A 22,015-nucleotide genomic window follows, 5' to 3' on the forward strand; every position below is an offset into this window, starting at 1 on the left:
AATATAAAAGTAATATATATTATTGATTATTCTTTATTATCAATTAATTCTATTTTAATAGACATCACTAATTCAACTGCCCACCCCTGGTCAACATAGCGGCGGCCGACAGAGTGTGCTAAGGGCTGCCAATCCTCTCGTAACCAACGTGAAACTCTCACAAAAGAGGCTTTAGTCTTGCCATACATTTGTCTCACCTTTCTAGCCAAGTGACGCAATATATACATATGTTATGAATGCGGTCTGTGGTGCGCTCGAGACATGGCACTGGGGAGTGACAGATGGCTGCCTGATGCAAGCGTCATCTACGTGAATCCAGGAGACGCGCTTGAGCTCTGCTTCCCAACTCTTTACCAGTAAACATATATGACTCAGCGTCTTACCGCAGTTATAATTTAGAAAAAGAAATCGATTCTGGGCAGAGTTACTGATATTTAATACTGTCACGAAAAAAATTGCAATATATTTGATTTTTTTCAATTTAATTTTTTCCCCCAGCCCTGTTAGTTTTCTATGCCAAATAGGTCTGGTAGATTTTGTTTCTATGAGACTCCCACTGGCGCTGTATGGGTGTGAATTTCTGCTGATAAATTTTGCGATCTTTTGCAGCTAGCCTGTAGCTAGCTAGCACGTAGCTTGATAAACAACTGCCATATTTCCACAAGCAAAATGCGCGCACGCATTCATACATCACCGCTAAACTGTTAAAGTGTCAAGATCACGTCCTCTGCATTGACACCTCTTATGCCAAACTTTTATACTTCCATTCACGTCGGCTCAGCGCCGCCGCTACTTTAAGTCCATAAACGCACAATAGCCATGAAAGCAAACGACCCACAAAAAAACCTTTCGATCAGGAGAAAACACTGAAACTCACTCAGGAGCCACCAGTGTGTGTATGTTTACACAAATATATTCATTTTCCCTCCACATCAGTATTCACGTCAGCTTCCCACCTGCGCATAATTCCATAATTCATCTGATAATGTAGCGCTCGGGAAAACGCCATCTCTTTTTCTCTTTCCACCTATTTCACATCGCTCAACCCACTTTCGCCCAAAACACGCACACACACACACAGAGCCACAGACGGGCATATACTTCAGCTGCATCTCTGTTTATACATATCATATACATCTGATTAGCCCTAACAAGATTAGCGCTGACCTGTTATTCACCATGCACCACTGGGCTGCAGCTGCCAGGCACACACTCACACACCCACGCTCACTCACTGGCAGCGTCGCCACTGGCAGAGTCACAAAGTCAGCATGGGAGAAGCAGCTTATTGTTTTCTATGAGCCATAATCAGTCACATCACCAGACGTGACCAGGGGATACGGCCGGTTGATAGAAGATGGAGATTGCTATTCATTTCATTTTATACGTCTCCATAAGTGTGTGTGTGCGCGTGCGTCGTCTGCTGCTCGACTGAATCGTTTCGCTCACAGACAACTGCTGTCATAAGATATAAAAACTTGATTTATAATACTTTGCCCGTCTGTCAATTTTATCGTTGAGTGTCAGGGTTTAAATATTGCAACTGCAAAATAAAAGTGAAAACACTTCTGTCTGCCTGGAACTCTTTTATATTTCCACTTAAAGAGGAAGTAATGTCGCTTGAATTGTGGATAGATATTTGATGGATTATCCAGGAAACGTTTCCCATCTTTCTACACAACATAACAGTGGAGCCAAACCTACAACAACAGACAAAACAACCTCCTTAGAATCAAGTAGATCAGTTGCAGGGTTTTCTGATGGTATGTCTGTCTGCCAGCAAACTAACCCAGAATTATATTGAGAAAAATATTTTCAGGAAATGGTGATAGCAGGACGAAGAAGCGATCATTACATTTTGGTGGGTTTCGGATAACCATCTGACTCTTTGGAAGACTCACTGAGAGTACACCTGTGTGACCCTGTGAGAGATCACCAGCTGAAAATAGATTTAGAGTGAAACACTTCTCCACCACACTGAGATTGTAAATTCTGGACTATAGAGCACAACAGAATATTAGCCACACCCACTAAATTTAAGATGGACAATAGATCTTGTTCATACATACAAGCGGGTGCAGTGGCGCTCTAAAAATACACGAGGATCACTTCTAAACTAGTTTTGAAAACGGGGTCCAGCATGGCGACTGACTCATGAAACTAATGTTCTGGCAATGTTCTGAACTTGAATCATGAACTCCTCACATCTTTTATTTACATCAAAGCCCTGTGTCCGCAGTTCTGACACCGCAGCTGGTCTCAGCCGCTGCTTCTTGTCTCCGCTCCTACAGGAGATCGACTCTGTTGCCGCAATTGCGAACATGCGAGTGAAAACAGCACATTCCGAGTGCTTTGAAGTAAATAAAATGCCTGTGATGTCATCAGTTTGATGTGACTGGGCTCAATGTTTTGGCAGCATTTTAGCCTGTTAAAATCCATACATTAGTCGTGCCGTCGTATAAGCCGCAGGGTTCAGACCACAAGAAAAAAGTAGTGGCTTATAGTCCAGTTATTATAGGGACGAGGCCCTGGGTCAGACCAGGAGTGGTTGGATAAGACCTCCCAGAAGACCTGGGAGCCCAGGGAGCTTTTTACGGATGGATGGTCGGTGAACATTAAAATGCTTCCACATTTAAAAACATCCTGACTCATCAACTTTTAAGCTCGATTTGCACCATTTCATTTCCTCCAGAAACACAGAACTCATGGAGGTGCTCTTGATAAAAAGTGGTTGGCTAATATTTGTCCCTTTCTTTTTCATTATTTCCCCGATTAAATATCAACCTGAGAGACGGATATTAAATCATCCTTGGCCTCTCACAAACCGCACATTTCAAGAACTCGACGATAAGAAAACTGTAAGCAGAAAAGAAAAGTGACGTGAGTGATTTATGGAGAAAATTACGGCTGTCAAATCACTCCAGCGGGGAAAAAGCCTCCGGGTGAGCAGTTCCATCTCTGTAACTTTTTTATCAAAGCTGCTAATGTTCAGCCTTTCCTTCTTTTCATCCTTTATTTGTCTTTCTCGCGACATCTTTCTTCTTTCCTTTTTTCTCCTTTTCTCTCTGCAGCGTTGCACCGATTTCTGTGTCTGCGGTTTCATTTTTTCCCCCTCCTTTTGTGCGTTGGAGGTTTAATCCCTCGCTCACATTTCATTTTGCTGCACACTGAGGCAACGCCGCGGCCTTGTTGCATTCTTCTTCAAATGAAGAAAGCGCGGCTGCCGTCCTCCCGACGAGGACTCTTGGGCAACCGATCCATTGATGGGACTGGATTCATGTATTCATGATTCGATTGTAGTCTTAAGCGTCCTTAAAAGGAGGATGAAGGACTGCGCCGCTGAGTTTTGGATGAAAAGATGGATTCCATCGGGAGCAGAGTGAGACGGGCTCTGATGCGTTTCAAATATTCTTCTGCTCAGAATCAAAACCAGAGAGATAATTTGAGATTAAGCGCTCCATAATCCAAATATTTTTACTTCATTTGAAGGAGGGAAAGAGTATATACTCGCGGCGAGGTCTTGGGAATTCATATCAAGAGGCTTGTGTGTTAGAATCTTGGGATTATATTCCCGGTTCCTGCTGGGTTTTCTCCAACAAACGTAGATGGCGGGGGCGAACGACTACAGCCAAAGTGAGAGTCATGAAGGTTTTTTTTTTTCCAGGGGGAAGACATCTGTATTTTTACTGCGTTACGTTAAAAATGAAGTGTGAATAGTTGTCACTGTAAAACAATAATTTAAATATGAAAAAATATGGCAGGTCAGAGGATCAGGGTAGTTTAATCGTGGCAGTCAACATTCTGATCATGACTCGGGCATCTCTCGCACAGAGATACAACAATGCTTCGAAATTCAAGCAACACTTGGCCTCAAATCACGGCACTAAATTCGAGCGCTACCGAGAGGCTAACTGAAGGAACGCTAACCGGAGAAAGCAATGCTAATGGAGTTTATTGTTTGGGATGAGCAGCCATTTTCTGGAGCGTTCAGCAGATAGTAGCGTTCATTCCCTGGACATGTAGTCGATGAAAAGACAAGTGGCCTGTCAGGTTATAAGTCAACATTCTGGTATTTAACAAGTGATGAGTGAACTTTGTGGGTTTGATCTGATCATTGAAAAGGGCTTTTCCGTTTTGCATTGTTTGTTATTTATTTTGCTTTAAAAGCTGCAATGTTTTCTACACAGTATTATTGTTATTTTGTCATGAATTGTATATATTGTAACTTATGTAGTTGTGGAAAAAAAGAAATAATTGGCAAAAATTGGTATTAGCTTGTTGGAAGTTTCTAAAAAATCTGTATCGGACAAAAAAATAATGATCGGCGCACCCTAGATTTCATTTAAGAGATTTTTTTTTGTAGTGTTAAGTCCATTGCCAAGAGCAGCGGCTCCAAACACACCTCCTATGTACTGAGTGATCAGCTCTGTCACATCTGCGTACGTGACAGTCCAGGCTCAAAACCTCCGCAGGCCAGAAGCACATCCAATTTAAAATCCTTCTCATCACTTTCAAAGCCCTGACTGACCTCCTCCAACTCCACAACCTTCCCCGTAGTCTCCGCTCTTCAGACACCGACCTCCTGACCCGAGCGAGCACGGAACCTGGGGTGATGGAGCCTTCTGTGTTGCTGCTCCCCATCTATGGAAGTCTTTACCCAGAAAAGCCCACCAGCTCTTGCTTTTCTATTTCGCCGTCTGACCTTTCTATTCCCCTGGTCGCCCACTGTGGCTTTCAAGGACGGGGAGGCCACGTTTAAAGCCGTATTCACAGTTGCCAAGAGAATTCCCCAGTTCTCCACCTTCAGTCCTGCTCTGCTCGGATTATAATGGCAGTTAATGGGGATTTGAACCACCTGATGTCCCTCAAGAAACATTTCTCCTGGCAGAATGTTCCGAGGCTAGATGCTAATAAAGCCTCCACTGTGTGCCTTCCATCACATTAGCCCAATCTAAAGAAGTACTTTTGACTAAGGAATCAATAGACGTGACTAGTTGACCTACTTTACGGCGTGTGCCCATTTGAGATGAATTATTATTCTTGCGGTGCAACCCTCAGCGGTGTGCTTCCCTCCAGATACGTCAGGTGACAGCAGGCTGTTGGCGGCGCCTCCATGCTAATTAGCGACACGCTGCCAGACCTACATCTGATTAAATCGCTGATGAACATGGTGGACTTTTCCTGGCGCTGCTGCCGCCCTCGGAGACTCCAGAGTTCCTTTCACTCAAACTCGCCCACGACAATTTCGAGAGCAACTAAACTGCAAATGCATCGCACGAGCCAGGTCAGATGGAGAGACGCCTCAACCTAGACCAAGATTAAAACAGTAAATACACATTTCATCATATAAAATAGTTCAGTGTAAACTACTGTTTGCTACTTTCCTGTTGATGCATATATTTCACACATATAGGCATCATACTGAGAGCACCTGGTGGTTGTTGTGTGACTTACAGCAGGTTCATGAAAGCGCAAGTGTTGGCCTGGCAGATTTTCTGTATGTAACCGCCAGCAAATTTAAAACTAGCTTCTACTGATATAGTGAAAATGAGAACTGAAACTAGTTCTTTGTTCTTGAAAACTTTCAATAGCAGTGTTATTTGTCGCTCCACGCCTAGCGCTAGGAATTTGCAGCGAAAATGTAGATATACTTATAGATTGATAATAAATATCTGAGATGTTGGAGGGACAGGGTTAGGTTGACACTCAACTTAAAATGACACTTTAATATTTAAGATGTTTCAGGGCAAAAAATATGGAGAAAATATTACATGATATTTTAATCTAAGGTTAAAAACATGAGAAATATATTAAAAAATAAATAAATAGTAGTTCTATGAATTCAGTACCAGTTTATGTTTAGTAGAATATTTTATTTTAGTTTTTAAAAATCTATTTGAAGTCTTTAATAATGTCTGATTCTCTGATGAAACTTCCCCTTGCTCTTCCTTCCTTTAACTTGTTTCACCGTCTCTACAACATTAAGCCAAAACTCCCAACTCAGACTTGAACAATCTCTCTGGACCATAAGGAATTCTGACATAGGCGGCCATTGATGCCATCATTGATTGAGCCAATCGGCAGCCAGGATATTAAGCCACGAGCCAAAAACATTCTGCGTACAAAACAATACTAAATCCTACATAAATCTTTAGCCTTCAACCTTAGCATCATAGCAAGATTAAAATGAGCCGCGATCACTCTATTAAAATGAAGTCTCTGATCTTTGTAAGAAAGAAACCTGCACCCAGGCAATAAAAAAAAACCCCAATCAGGTCAAGAAGTCATTGATCGATGGATCCAGGCGACCTCACCGAAGCTGTAAATCATCAATCTTAAATCCCCGAAAATGATCTGTCATATCATTTCATATTCTTCCCCCAAAACATAAATAATTCATCCGCCTGACCGCACTAGAGAATATAGGTTGGCTAACATGTTCCATATCTGCGCTTTGCATTTCCCTCTTAATTGGCATCATGTTGGATATCCTCTTATTGAATAAATAGGCTGTGTGCGAGTGTGTGTGTGTGTGTGTGTGTGTGTGTGGGGTGTGTGTGTGTGTGTGTGTGTGTATGTGTGTGGAAGGGGTCCGTGTGTGGTGTGTGTGTGTGGTGTGTGTGGCTGTGTGTGTGTGTGTGTGTGTGTGTCTGTGGGGTGTGCGAGTGTGTGTGTGTGTGTGTGGCTGTGTGTGTGTGTGTGTATGTGTGTGGAAGGGGTCTGTGTGTGGTGTGTGTGTGTGTGGTGTGTGTGGCTGTGTGTGTGTGTGTGGGGTGTGTGTGTGTGAGTGTGTGTGTCTGTGGGGTGTGTGTGTGTGTGTGTGTATGTGTGGCTGTGTGTGTGTGTGTATGTGTGGAAAGGGTGTGTGTGTGGGGTGTGTGTGTGTGGTGTGTGTGGCTGTGTGTGCGTGTGTGTGGGGTGTGTGTGTGTGTGTGGTGTGTGTGTGTGGTGTGTGCGTGTGTGTGTGTGGGGTGTGGGGTGTGTGTGTGTGTGAGTGTGTGTGTCTGTGGGGTGTGTGTCTGTGTGTGGGGTGTGTGTGTGTGGTGTGTGTGGCTGTGTGTGTGTGTATGTGTGGAAGGGGTGTGTGTGTGGCTGTGTGCGTGTGTCTGTGGGGTGTGTGTGTGTGGTGTGTGTGTGTGTGTGTGGTGTGTGTGTGTGCGCGCGCGTGTTTGTGTGCGCGCGTGTGTGTGTGTGTGTGTGTGTGGCGGGGGACGCAGCACATTTCTCAACAGATGATAGCTAGCTAAGACGTCTGAAGGCCGCGCGGCGTCCCTGTGCGCGGGGTGACCGTGACACGCCAAGCCCCCGCCGGCGCTGTCGGCCCTCGGCTCGTGATTGCGTGATACAGATCTGTAACGAGGAGCGGCCCTGATCCTATCGCCTTATCGTCCCATATTTCATCAGGGACGTCGCTTTAACCACAGCAGATGATGAGTGCAAGCGTGTGATTGGATGTCAAGTGATCGGCCGCGTGACATTTAGAAATGAATGGTCGCAGGCGGCCACCGGGTCGATCTCCGTGCATGTAAACAAAGACATGGAGTGGTTGTCGTCTCACATTCACACATAAACTCTACGATAATATCGCTGGGAACGTTTAGGGGAGGAAACCAGAGTCTCAAGTAGAAATACAAAGGTAACATAAAGTAAATACGGCAAGAACTATGCAGTCATGTTCCTTTCATTGATCATATTTAGGAAGTATTTGGTATTATTTTGGCACTCTATGTTATACATAGTTTTTGAATGAATCATTCTGTAATAGCATGTTTGCATTGCTTTCTGCTGATTTGCGTTTGTTTCATCAATAATTTGGAGCTAACTTACAACTTTAGATAAATAAATAAATGAAAAAAAAATATATATATATATATATATATTAAAAGAAACAAAATATATATACAGTATTTGAAAAATAGCAAATACACATTTAAAAATGTTATAAATGCAACAGAGTGAACAGGTGTATGAAACTGGATAAATGTCCATCTTAAAGAGTGGCTCTTCTACTCCAGAGGTTGTTGAAAATACGCCCAAATAACTGAAAAAATAATGTTGACAGGAGGCCATTTTTGAAATGAGAAAACTGTAGGTAATCTTTTAGCGTTATGGGGGATTTTCTAAAACCTGCCACGGCCATATTAAATATTCTCTTTATCATGGTGACGTGAGGGCAAAAGTTTTTCTTCCAGAATGCTGGACTCCTGGAGACTGCAATACCTTTCATCAAAGGGAAACAGATTGCGTGAGCAGATTGTGTCATTTCTACTCCGAAGTCCACCAATCCATGTACTTTCACTTGGTAAAGTCAAAACACTATACAAATCTAACAGCCTCCTTCTAATTCTCACCTTCACTTTCGTCTCCATTTCAAAGGTGTGAAGTCCCTGGACGCCATCAAACGACATAAAAGTAAAAGCACGAAGGTACAAAAATCACACGAGGCATATCTGAGCCTCCACTTTTAAAGACCCCCTGCCCGTCTCGCTGGTCCTCTGCCTGTTCTTCAGCACAAAAAGCTTCTATGGGCTGAAGGGAACATCGGTGCTAATAATGTTGATGCGATGCCAAGCCCAGCTGGTGGTGACCGGCACAGGGCACCGAGTGTCTGCTCTCCACAGTCGCCGTCTTTAAAAAGCCTCTGTCCTCTGCCAACTGGACCGGGCTGAGAGGGAACACGCTCGTGAAATGGGCAACCTGCATCAAGAGGTGTCTCTCAATGTTACCCATCTTTTACCGAAAAATGTTGGTTGCAGGGATTGGATGCTCTCTCCGCATATTCATTAAGCATTTCCACGTAAGCCTGCCGCGGAGGAGCTGGAGTCTCCCTGGTGAGTGAGGATTTAGTGAGAGGGTTTCGCAGATGGCGTTATGAGGAGTCGTCTTAAGTGGTGAAGAAAGAACGCAGCTGAAGCCCAAATCACGTTCCCTCAACTCAGACTATCCAGAGCCGCTAACACGCTCGACCTAGTCCAAACCCCTCCCAGCACACAAGATAAAAACACACAAAACCGGTTGGAGCCACTAAAGTTAGTGTTACCCAACAAGTTACTCCGACCGTTTGGGTGAGGAAATTTATGACAGAGGTTTGTAACTTTATTTACTTATAAATGCTCAAAGCAGTTAAAGGGCAGTATGCAAGGTGCTGAAACGGTACATGTGTTCTGTTCCGTCTACGGCCTTGAGACACAGCTGGTGCCAATTCCACTCTATTGGGTTGCCATGGTCCGGTCCATGACTTGGAATATACAATTTCACCAAATGGCTGTGGTTTGCCCCACCTTTTTCAAGTGTACTGCACCGTTAAGGACGTTAAACCCTGTCAGCAGTATGAGCAACCCTCTCCAGTTGTCAGTTATTCCATGTGCCAGAATCAGTCTCTAGTGGAGTATGTGAACAGCTACAGGAGCCTTCAACCATTCATGCTAGCGCCTAGTTTTGTTGGCTCTAGATCAAGGCTCTCTGAGAGAGAGCAGCATAGGATGCCCCCTCCCCAGCACCGGTTTCCTAAACTGGGAAAATCCCAGCATATGGGGAGTTTTCAGGGTTTTTTTTTGTCAAAATGTAGTGCAATATGACGCCAGTGTCAATGCCACCTCAAGGAGGATGTACATGTACCCAGGTTCATGTCGATAAAGTCGCTATATATTTAGGTGGATAGTTAGGTTGGAATAGTGTTGCAGTAACTGAGCTCGGTCTTGGACTCGAGTCATGTCAGAAGACCACTTTTTTAGGGTCTTGATCTCCAGTGCATTTTTAATCTGTCTTGTAACAGACTGGGCGGATTACTATTCAAGACCAACAGAGAAAGCTGTTATAAGCTGTGGTAAGTATAATTGATAAAAGTTTTGTTGTGTTTTTTCTTTGATATTTACCTGGGCTCTCAGACAGATCCACAAAAGGGACAGGAGGTCACCCAAACACCAATAAGGTGTCTGAAGACGGCTAGTTTCAGCTGACACCTGGTTGGTTAACCGATGTGTGTCTGCACCCGCTGAGGCTCAGATCAGTTTGAGACTCCTTAAATATACTGTCTTGCTCTTGTCTCGGGTCTCCACTGCCATATTTATTGGTCCCGTCTTGGTCTTTATCTCCAAACATCTTGGTCTTTTCTTGATACTCTCTAGTCTGGATAATGTCTTGGTCTCGGTTGGTGTGGTCTTGACTCACAAAGGGACAACCCATACACACAAGCATTATAGAAAGCACTGCGTTCTTGATCCTTTAAATCAGGGATCATAGCTGTTTAAGGAGCTTTGCCATTTTCCTGGGACTCTGAGTGTAGCCTATATTCCAATTCCAAAGGACAGGTAGGTGGAACCAACTTCAGAAACACTCTTATTAACCAACTCCTCACTCTTCTCGTGAACGAACAGAATTAATTTGGGGCAGAAATGAAAGTCGTTGAACACACACACGTCTGCGGGGACACTCGCAGTTGCTCACCGCCCACACTGAGGTCCTGAAATGGGTTTAAACGTTGTCTGATTAAGCGCTCTCAGGGGCAGAGTCGTGCTTCTAATTGTTCTCAACAGCCAAAAAAAGTCAGCGCAGAAGGCTCCAAATCAAGCCTGACGTCAAAGTACAGGCTTGTTTTTCCTCCCAGTGGCAGCAGACGGCAATGGGTCCTGATTTGTGTGGGCGGTACCTTCTCACACAGCGAGCTAGGTGGAATGTGGACGGATATGTGAAGATTGGTAGTGACGAGTCAGTGACCATGTTTTCATGCCGAGAGTAGCCTGACTAAGACAAGAGCTCGCTGAGTCCTCTTGCTGAGGTTTGTCCTCATTTACATACAACGTAGAGAAACCAAAGTGATGAGTAATGTTGGCTCTGTGGCCTGGGGTGGCGCTGAAGAATCCTTCTGTTAGTAGTTGAACCACCTGTCGGAAGAGGCTATGGAGGAGGCGGCTATATCTTATTTTCCTTTCGGCTCCTCCCTTCAGGGGTGGTCACAGCAGATCATCTTCCTTCATCTAACCCTGTCCTCTGCTTCCTCTTCTCTCAAACCTACAAACCTCATGTCCTCCTTCACCACCTCCATAAATCTCCTCTCTGGGCTTCCTCTCCACCTTCTGCCTGGCAGTTCCAACCTCAACATCTTCCGACCAATGTACTGGCTCTCTCTCCTCTGTACATGCCCAAACCATCTCCATCTAGCCTCTGACTTTGTCTCCTAAACACCTGACCACATGTGCTGTCCCTCTGACCTACTGCTTCCTGATCCTATCCACCCTGCTCACTCTCAGAGAGAAGCTCAGCATCTTGATGTCTGCTACCTCCAGCTCTGCCTCCTGTCTGTTCCTCAGTGCCACTGTTTCCAAACCACACTCACACCACCCTTTTGTAGACTTTCCGTTTCATCCTTGCCCACACCCTTTTGTCACACATCACACCTGACAATTCTCTCCAATGATTCCATCCTGCCAGCAGCCGCTTCTTCACCTCTTTCTCACACTCTCCATCGCCCTGGACAGTTGAGCCTTAGTACTTAAAATCATCCACCTTCTTTATCTCCTCCATCCTGTAACTTCACCTGTCCACTTGGCACACATTTATTCCGACTTACTTTTTGCTAACCTTCATTCCTCTCCTTTCTAAGGCACACCTCCACCTGTCTAGCAGATCTTCCACTTGCTCCCTGCTCTCACCACAGATCACAATGTCATCTGCAAACATCATCGTCCAAGGGGCTTCTTTGTCTAACCTCATCTGTCAACCTGTCCATCACCTTCGCAAACAAGAAGGGGCTCAGAACTGAGCCTTGGTGCACTCCCACCTCCACCTTGAACTCCTCTGTTACACAAGAGGCAGCTATACAGACAGCTATATTCAATATGGAACACAGCGATCTGCTGAAGTAGGTGAGTCAAGCAGGTAGTATATGGACGGAGAAAAAGGGGAAGGTTGGTAAGGAGGAGGCCAGCTAGCAAGGAAGTGAGTGGGAACTGTAAATCAGTATGAGCAGGGTAATTACGATGGGGCTGAGGATGTTTTCAGAAAGATCATCAAATTAATGAAGGACTTTTTTAATTACCGTCACTGTTGAGAGAAAGGTCAAGACAAGCGTGGAGCACTGCTACGTGTCCAGGTTGCAGTTTCACCCACCGTCATCCTCCTGAACAAAAGCCGCTCTCCATTTGTTTCCATTAAAAAGTCAAGACAAAGCATCAACAAAAAAATATTCAGACTGTAATAAAACACATGTCACAAACTTAAGCACAACATCCGCAGGGCTTTTCTTCAGATTGATTTGCAAACCCAGCCCAGCTTTCAAATGTCAGCGGTGTCATAAATCCAAAAATGATTGCCGCGCGCACGAGCCCTCATCAATCTGTGAGTCCTTAGAGCTTTCTCTCGTGCAAGAACGAGTCCAAGAGTTTTGTTTTGATGAGCTAAATTTGTCAAAATTAACAGGAGGGGAAATTATGACACGCAGATTAGTTGAGCTGGGCCACAACTTGTGCATGCATCATTTCCTCTGGATTTCTGGCGCCTTAGACGGCAATTTGTTTACTGGAGAGGACAGGTGTGGTATGGAACACACACACACCACAGCAGAGGCGACGCGGAATACTGAGGCGCTGGGTTAAATCCATTTCATTTCGGTTTAGGACTCAGCAACAACTGACTCATTAATTCGACATAAAGTGACAGCTGTAACAACATAATACGTCTATGTCACAACTCGTACAATCGCACATCAACCAGCGCTGCCTTTGAAGCGTGATAGGGATCTTGGAAATTTAGCCACCAAACCCTGCACCAGTTGAGCTGGTCGTCTGAGGAGCTGCTCTGTCTAGTGCTGAGTCGTTCCAATCCAGAAGCTGTCTACCACACAGCTATTTATCTCTGACACCAGCCCCTTAGTACTGCCGTCAGCCATACCCTACTCTGAAGCGGTGGTCCGTCTCACTCTCCAACCGCCTCCGCCTCATTTAGTCTTTTACACATCACCAACCACACACCATCAACAGGCCCCACCCCCTTTTGCTTCACCAGCCTCAGCAGGTTTGGGAGGTGATGACACGGTAGTTTATGAGATTAGTATGAGATTTAGAAGGTTCACAGTTCAATACGTTTGTAGATAGATGGTAAGAAGAAGGGCTTTAGGCGGAGGTCTTCATTTGTGCAGCTCAGATTGTAGATTGGTATGGAGATAGACGGGTGTTGATTGACAATTCTGCAGCATCAAGATTTCCCACTATCAACCAGAACCCTGACCTTTAACTTTCAAGATGGAGTTGAGAAGTCTGTGTACTTCATGTTGGTGTTCGGCATTCTGCCGAGACATACGAGGGAGAATTACCATTCCATCATTGCTCTACTTTCAAGTATGAAAGACGCAGTAAGGTCAGGTGAGAGAATGAGGATGTGTCAAGAGCTTGCTTCGTCTAGGGATCTTTTTTCATGTGCAAAAGGGTTAAAAAAAAAAAGAAAACGCCAGAAACCTTGCTTTGACACTTCTAGCTTGGTTCCTGGAAGTTGCTTGTGACAAAGAGGCACATTGAGGGAGAGTTTGAAATAGACCACAACAGTACATGGTTTTGAAGTCCTAGCATGAGGAAAGCAAAGAGGTAAGTTAAGTCATTTTGTTACATATAAAATACAAAGGTCTAAAATGTTTGGGGTAAGCATCAGGTGAGGCTTAAGGCTCATTTATCGCCAGTGTTCCAAATGGATCTGAATACGGATGGAGCCATCTGTCCATGCTCAATTCGCTGGTGTTTCTGCACCTTTCCACAAAGCGTATGGATACTAGCATAATAGAGCAGTACCTCCGGAAATCATGGGTGGCAGTGTTGCTGTTACGACCCGATAGGTAGCTCTAATGAGACACAAAGAAGGCATAACAATAGCGGAAATTCTCCGTCCTCCAGTCACGATATATTCAACGGTCTCACCAACCACTGCCTCCTACAATGCTGCATCAGTTTCCCTCTTTTATGCAAGAGGTACATTATCAATACTTCTCCCACAGTCGCCATGTTGGTTTTGGACTTTGTTGTTATCATGTACCTTTGACTGTGGGCTGCTCCCCCAGGTGGATATGTTAGTGAACAGCAATACCAAAGTAAAGAACGCATGGATGTATGTGATCAGTGATGGTGACAACGGACGAGAACAATTTCATACGTTAAGGGAGCATACATGGGCCTTTACATGCCAAGGAACGACAAGAGCTAGTGAGGTCTGCGCCAGGATGTTGATGATCCGACTCTTGTTTCTGTTATGGGAACAACTCCCCCTCAAGTGTTTGCATGGGTGATGTGGCGCTAACTACGGTTGCCATGTGCCGTCAGTATAATCAGGAAGACCATTATCTAGTCTCAAACTCAATTTACCTGAGGGTGGTAGCAGTAAATTCTTAAGACTGGGCTGCAGATCGAGGGGTTATGGGGTGGGAATAGGGTGCTAGAGAATGCATGCGATCCTCTTGGACACCTACATTTCCAACCATTAGTTCCTGTTTTACAGTCAGACTGCTTCCCATGAAAGGTATGTTTCTCACTGAGTTAGAAATCCATTTATTCTTATGCCTTTGATGGCTTTTGTGGGCGCCATATTTGTTTTTGGTTGAAATATCGCTGTTATCTACATCTTGCGAGTCACAACACTCGCATTTGATTGGTGGAATGGAATATCGCTCTGATTGATGGGATATTTGATGCTGTTGACTGGAAGAATAACGCAAATCTAAAAAACTATTGTTTTCAATACTTGCTGAAAGCCTTTTGACATTATGAAAGCAAACATAAATATTTGAAAATCAGAACAAGTCTTCTCCTTGTACCCAGAGTGCACCACTCACCACTTCATTTCACCCGCTGCAGAAGCAACTGCTGTCCATTATGACCGGCCATAACAATCTTCTGCGCGCCTGCACTAATGACAGACGAGGAAATTCAGCAGCTTGTTGTAATTCCAGCTCAATAAAACCACCAGATGAAGGAAATATTTCGGCCTCAAGCATATTTTTACCGTCCTCAATTAAAATCCAAGAGTATATTTATCTCAGTGGGAAGGGATTTCAAAATGAAAACAAAGCTTCAAGACCAGAATTTGCACAAGCTACCGACGATAATTGGGCCCAGAAGAGGACAATAATACTCAGGCGAGACACAAATACATCCAGAGATTTGGAAATGATTTAGGGATGCCATCATTGTGGACTTGTCCAGCCCCCTAAAAAAATGTAGTGGCGGAATATTTCTACGCTTTTCATCCAGCCAACTACGAGTAAGCAACACAAACACAGCTCCAATTATCTTTTTTTCCTCAGCATTTCTACTCTAAGCTGCCTTTAATCCTATTACTGCGTTTGTAGCCTGATAAAAATATTCCACGTAATGAAATAGTTTTATTCTGTTTTAAATTTCTCATGTGTGACTCTACAGTGTTTGTATTTTATTATTTTTATTTCATTTTGTTCAAGTACACTGGAATTATTAAAACAAAACCTTTCTGTTCATAGAATGCTACTTTTTCACTCCAATTATATGTATATCACATTCTAAAAATACAAGTTTATTGTTGCTGAATTGAGTCTTCACTATAACACTGCGGCTTCCGGGTGAACCCTGGAGCACTTATTTGGAATGATTTGGTGGTTGTGTCGCTGAGCATCACGGGTCCTTGGATACCTTCCTCACTGACGTCATTGTGGCTTCCCGGCTTTGTTCAACACGACAGCGAGAGACTTTCTGAATTAAATCATTTTCAAGGGTAACAACATTCTGCTGTATTTATTGCCATCCACTGAGATCCTCCTGTCACAGGCTGTGACTCCACAGTGTGAGTCAAAGCTTTCTCGGTTGTGAGCTTTGATTTGAAACGTTTCTGATGGTGTCGATGTTTGTAGCGTTAAAGAATAAATCTTGCGCCTCTTTATTCAGCCCATCATGAGTCAAAGTCACTGACGAGTCACGACAGTGAGGAGGGTCTACTCAATATGCATCTATTCAGCTTCACCTCCGGTGATGTGTCCTACTGTGGTGTGGGCCCTAGTGGTGGGGGGAGGGACTGCAGCTGACTCCTGGCCAACACTTTTCATCTCTCCTCTCCGTCTTCAGCGGCTCCCGCCGACGACAGCGCACCTCCCCTCTCCGCGCTCCCCCAATCTCAGTCAATCAATCTTTGATGAAATCACAAGGTGACACAGACACTGTCGCCGTAGCAACCATTGCTACACAACTGTTGCCTGGTCACCGAGAGCAAACAGGCCTGGAGCACCACGGCCGCTGTGATGCAGAGTCACAGCGCGGCAGGAGAGAGAGAGCGAGAGAGGGAGAGAGATAAAGAGCCGCTGGGAGGGGACGGGGGTGAAAGGTCACACTCTGGCCACCGCATTCCTCCCACTCTTTCATTTAATGACAGTGCCTCAGTCCACAGAGATGGAGCCACGACATTCTGTCATTTATACAGTTTATATACAGAGGACTTGAGCAGCTCCACTTTTAAAAATATAATACCATCTCCTGGGGCTTTTTAAAGTGCTGTTCTACAAGACGACTGGGTTTGCAGGCTTTCAGTGTGACATGAATGTATGAATTAAAAATGTTTGTATTGACTTTTTTCAATACAAGATGAAATATTTTATTTATATCATACTATTTTAAGAATTTTGCATTGTTTTCAATCATAAAATAACAAAACAATTTTATCATATTTCATGTTTATTAAATAACTAACTATAACTCAAATAATAGTAAGACATTCAAGTTAAATATCAACAGGATAATAAACATATTTCTAATCCTGTTTCCTGTATCATGTTTGGAACATAGAGCTCATCTGTTTCCTAAGCGAACATGACAAACTTGTGTCGCTTTAATCTCAGTTTAAGTGACTTTAAAATTCATGTCACCATCTCTTCATACACTCATTACAGAGAACCCTCGGAGGCGAAACACTATCCAGATGGAATCAAAGCCAGGAATAATAAATATTGCTCTCTAATAAAGTCTTTCACTGCGGTTGCATAAGACGTTATTATTTATTATTAAAGAGCAGCTCTGGTGTGCAGAGATTCGTCGATATGTCGTATATGATCTGACAAATCGCTCACGCGAAGATAATAAATCAATTCCACTGGTGGAGGCTTTTCCACTGCAGAGCAAATACAAGATTTAATGTCTTTGTCGTTTCATTCATCTTTTCATTTCCTCTCTGCGTTTGTGTGTCATGCGCGCTTCGTAGCGGGGGAATTTCTGTAAATATTTGTGTCATTTTCGGTTCATGTTTTTAGAAAGATACTTTTTCCAGCATGCATTTCTGATGGTGGGACTTTTCATTCATTCAAGCCCTATCAATGTGCTCCGAACCTAGTGACTTTGCCCTTCTGGGACCAATTGCCCTGCTGTTGGTCTTCACCAACCATCACACCCAACATGACAAGTACCACATTCTAGGCAAGACCCCAGTCTCCCCAGAAACCTCCTCCGAATAGTGAAGAATAGTGAAGAATAGTGAAGAATAGTGAAGAGACTGCAGCACTACAAGGACCTCACTCTCCAGCATGTCTCGGGTCTCCCGTCAACACACACAACTCCCGTCTCACATTGAGGGTTGTCTAGTGGACTTTAGCGTTCTCAGGTGACGCAGGAGTCAGCCTTCTGTGTCGTACATCTATGTAGTAGTGATTCAATAGTGTTTCAACGCTTCCCCTCCCATGGCACCTCCTGATGTCGTAGACAGGCTTTTAGGGAACTGTCAAACAGATGAATGGTGGCACTTGAGGCGGCACTACGGTTCCAAATTTACAGCTCAGGTTTGATGTCACTTGCACAGTACAAGTAACATCCGACTTACGACCGGGAACGGTTGCGACCAACCGGTCGTAAGTCAGATTGGACATAAGTCAAATGCCATTCAAAATGGCCGACGCGAGGGTTATAGGTGCTACTGTAGTGGTAGATGGCTGCATGAGAGTGAGATGCTGGGATACTGTGCTGCCGTAACTGTTGTACGCGATGCTGGGCTGCTACCTGCTGCGGTGCCAGACAAAAATATATAAAAAAAAGGCATCTGCTGGCCGTGGTCGTAAGTACGGGTGGACAGAGCAAGACCTCCTCCCTAGACCAACACACAGTCACTCCAACACCCAACGATTCTCTGGACCTGTGAAACCCTTGGAAACCCAACACCTTCAATCCCTCTCATCTACATTCTGTAGCAGCTGCTCCAAATCTCGGGGAGATGCTCCTCAGAATCCCAAGCCGTCTGAGGAAATGTTTTCAGCAGCGCTTTTTGTTGTTCATGATCTAAAGTTCATGACCAGTCAGGGTCGGGAAATTGAACAGATGCTGCTCGTACCCCCTGCTGTTCTAATGTTACGAGCACTCCTAAACCCATCAGAATTGGTGGTGCTGTTCCTCAACCCCACAGGGGTCCCGTCCATGAAAAGCATTCAGAGACAAAGGTGCCATCCCGATCCCTTGCAATTTGGGGCTGGATTGCCTTCATTACCCCCCACAACTTTTCTCTGGGAACCGAGTGGAATGTCGGGACTCGTGTAGACTGGATGATCATAGCCCCCCTTCGAGGAGCTGCAGGAGAAAATAATCTAAAACCTTTGTGCAGCAAAGAACATTTTCATGTGGCTTTCCGAGGAATGAATCGCCCCACCTTGCTCTCGATGATCTACAGATCAGTCGGAAATTGGAAAAGTGCAAGGCTAAAGAGGTTGTTGTTGGGGCGGCGGTGAAAAGTGACAACAACAACAACAACAGAGGGACCTTGAATGACCGTGATGAGCTCGGTTCCCTTTTTTTCACTCCCAAATCACCTGATCCAAGGCTTTTTTTCAGATGACAGCCTTTAAAAATAATCCAAGGCCATAATTTCCATCCAATTTGCTCCCGCTCGCTGCATGAGCGCTGACGGATTGTCATATTTTGGCCACATTCCCAGAGGAGAACGCCGAGAGGCAGGAGGGGAGATAAACGACTCACGCCGACTCATTACCGAGCGTTTACACTCATGAGCGCCAAACGACGCTCTTCACGCCGAGAACGCTAACGATGCACGCTAAAACACAGAGCAAGTATTGAATAAGGAATGCTGTTTTCCCTGTTATTGAGCAAACAGCATTATATGAAAGATATAAATATAACACACACGTACAAGAGTAAAAGACCTGTCAAAGAAAGGAACTGAGGAAACAGGTAATGACACACCAGAGGAGATTGAGCTGAAAATAGCACTGTGTCTGCCGTTACGGGAGGCTTTTTGCTTGAAAAACACATAGCTGTGAAGCCAGACAATGCTAGTTACACAGCCTTGCGAAACCACACTCTGAACCTACAACAACAGATCAAAGCAGTACAGCAGAGGACAGCGATCAATGGGATAACATCAACGAAATGTGTTGGCTTGAGTTGTCATTACTTGTGACATAGTAGCGGTATTTTGCTTTTAAACCTACCCACTGTGGTGTAGATATTGATCAACGTGGCGTCAAACCTACGAGCTCCCTCAGTTTTGAGGTGACACCGGCATGTTAGAGACGCTGAAATCAGTGCGGTAGAGAGGAGCGCCGCTGTGGTATGGTGGCATCGTACAGAGTGTAATTGTGCTGGATTGCACTCAGGAAGTCATGGGGCGGAGAGACATGGGTACATGGATTGTGTTGCGAGTAGCAAAGGGAAAAGGCATACTGCAGTGACATAGAAAAAAAGGCTTTGTGTTAGCACAGCATAGAATATAGACACTGTGGAAAAGTGCTCTGGGGTGGTACGTAAAGGTGAAATCTTGCAGTGTGTGGTGGACTGATGTAAAAGTAGCTTTGGTAAACTGTGTTGTTAGATGGCATGTGTGGTGGGGTGGCAATGCAAGGTGACTTTGTGTAGAGACATATTGGAGTGAGGTGGAGGGGTGGTTGTGACGTAGTATCGTGATGGTGTGTGGTGAGATGGCATGTGTGGTGGGGTGGCAAAGCAAGGTGACATTGTGTAGAGACATATAGGAGTGAGGTGGAGGGGTGGTAGTGTGACGTAGTGACGTAGTATCGTGAAGGTGCGTGGTGAAATGGCACAGTCATGTGACATGTTTTGATGTGTGGTGGGGTGTCATAGACAAGTGGCATTGCCACTGTGGTGTGGCGGCACAGTAAAGCAGTATTGTCATGGTGTGTGGTGGGGAGCCATAGTAACGTGAGATTGTAGCTAGCGAGAAATCCAGGCGCATTGTAGTATAGAGGTGTGGTGGGAAAGCCACGAGGAGTAGAATAGATGATGTGATGCACTTGTGTGGAGGAGCGACGAAGTGAGACGTGGTGGCAGACAAGCGTGTTGGAGCAATCTGGTGACAGAATGGTGAAGCAGCTCAGTTCAGTGGCGCAGTCGGGAGGCTTGTGGAGCAGCTGAATTACTGTAGTGACTCGCCACCGTGTCGCTCACGTTTGCCACCTCGTGTCATTCCGCATTCATCTTAATAACCTGTTACTCCGACAACCTACGTGAGCCGCCGTGCCGCTCTGGCGGTCTTACCGTCATGAATCCATCCAGCAAGCCTGAGTCCGGTTTCGGCGGGGCTTGTAGCCGCTCCATCGACCACTTCTCGATGATGGACGACACCTGAGAGTTCTCCGTGTTCAGGATGCGGAACCCCGTCATGTTGACTCCGCTGAAACGGTACGGCTCCATGTCCAGAGCGAACAGATCCTGCAGGCAAAAACATCTATTTAAAATCCAGGTGCAGCGGAAGAGTTGAGCTGCTAAACCGGAGCGATACGTTATTTTAACGGCGCCACGCACTGTAGTCTGGTGACGACTTACACTTAAATATCGGTAAATAAATAATGGTTCTAGGTGAAACGGCTCGAGTTAACTTCAGAGATTTATTAGGAGAAAAATTGCAGCTGAGTACCAGTCAGAGAATGAATGTTGTTTGTCTCACTCAGAAGCTAATTTGCAGAAAGGTTTTTCCCCTCTCTGCCTCCACAAGGTTGTTTTGCTGATGAAACTGAACGTGTTTTGTTCTTTTAATAGAGTTTCAAGGTTGAAGCCGTCGCCCCGCCACACGTCGGGAGAAAGCGAGCGGTGGGTGAAACCGCCACTAACAGCCAGCTCGCTCTGATTCCAGCTCAGATGGTTTGGTGGCAGCGTGCGGTGGTGGCTGAAGTTCAAACAGGTATGTGAAGCCGCACGCCGGCGAAAGAGCGCGGCGTTCCCTCTGCCTGCTGACACGCCTGCTGTCACTCACGCCTGCTTTCATCAGGCCAGATGCTGACCGGGAGGGAGCAGCAGGTTGGTTCTCGAAAGGAGAAATCGCCCGTCACATTCTACTCCCGACCTCACAGCGGGTTATTTGTTTTTTTTCCGGGCCATAATAATGGAGCAAATGAGTCTCACCCACTCAGGGCTATTATCTCTGCTCCTTCTTTTGGAGGAAAGATGTTTCATCTAAAGGGGAGCGGGCCAGCTTTGTAGTGGTCAGATCAAAGCGCTCCAGCTTCAGAGTCAGAATTAAAGATTTCCAACAGCTTTTTGTTTCTGCTGGAATCAGAACAAGCGTGCCGAAGCAGACCAAAGTCCTCCGCTGAAAATCGATCCAGGATGACGTGTGCGCTGAGATCCCAGCGTGAGGCCAGAGAACAGGAGTTTGAAATAAACCGTCGACGGGTCACGACGATCACGTTCATGATTCCACAACAAGAGTGGAGTGAATCACTAAACAAGGTGACACAACAAAGAGCAGAGGAACGACCCACAAAAATGTTGTGGTTGTGTCAAAAAAATGATTTTTTTTTCTTTGTTTGCCTCCACAAGGTTATGTTATTTTCTGTGTTCTAATAAATTTATGGACAGATTTGGATGGAATTTTCAGGAACTATGTCAGATGAGGCAAGGAACAAATGATTTATTTTTGTTTTTTGAAGGACACTGCCATTTGGAGTATGAGTGTGTGTTCAGATGAAATTCTTTATTGACTGCAACTGGTCGTCTTGTTGTTCTGTTTTGTTGTAAAGTAAAGACGGATGGCTTGTGTTTATTGCTTGGACCTTTTGTGAAGT

The 22,015-nt window shown here is 44.9% G+C and overlaps 1 protein-coding gene across 2 annotated transcripts in view; it reads right to left on the reverse strand.

Annotated features, from left to right (window-relative positions):
* The window catches only part of LOC128768667 (glutamate receptor ionotropic, kainate 2-like), a 103,138-nt gene that overhangs the window by 36,284 nt on the left and 44,839 nt on the right, over nucleotides 1-22,015 (reverse strand). For both annotated transcript variants that reach the window (XM_053881686.1, XM_053881687.1), the window contains exon 6: nucleotides 20,490-20,663. In XM_053881686.1, coding sequence (XP_053737661.1) covers nucleotides 20,490-20,663 — 174 coding nt within the window. The remainder of the gene's footprint in view (nucleotides 1-20,489; nucleotides 20,664-22,015) is intronic.

The sequence above is a fragment of the Synchiropus splendidus genome, chromosome 12 (assembly GCF_027744825.2).
Source record: "Synchiropus splendidus isolate RoL2022-P1 chromosome 12, RoL_Sspl_1.0, whole genome shotgun sequence".
NCBI lineage: Eukaryota > Metazoa > Chordata > Actinopteri > Syngnathiformes > Callionymidae > Synchiropus > Synchiropus splendidus.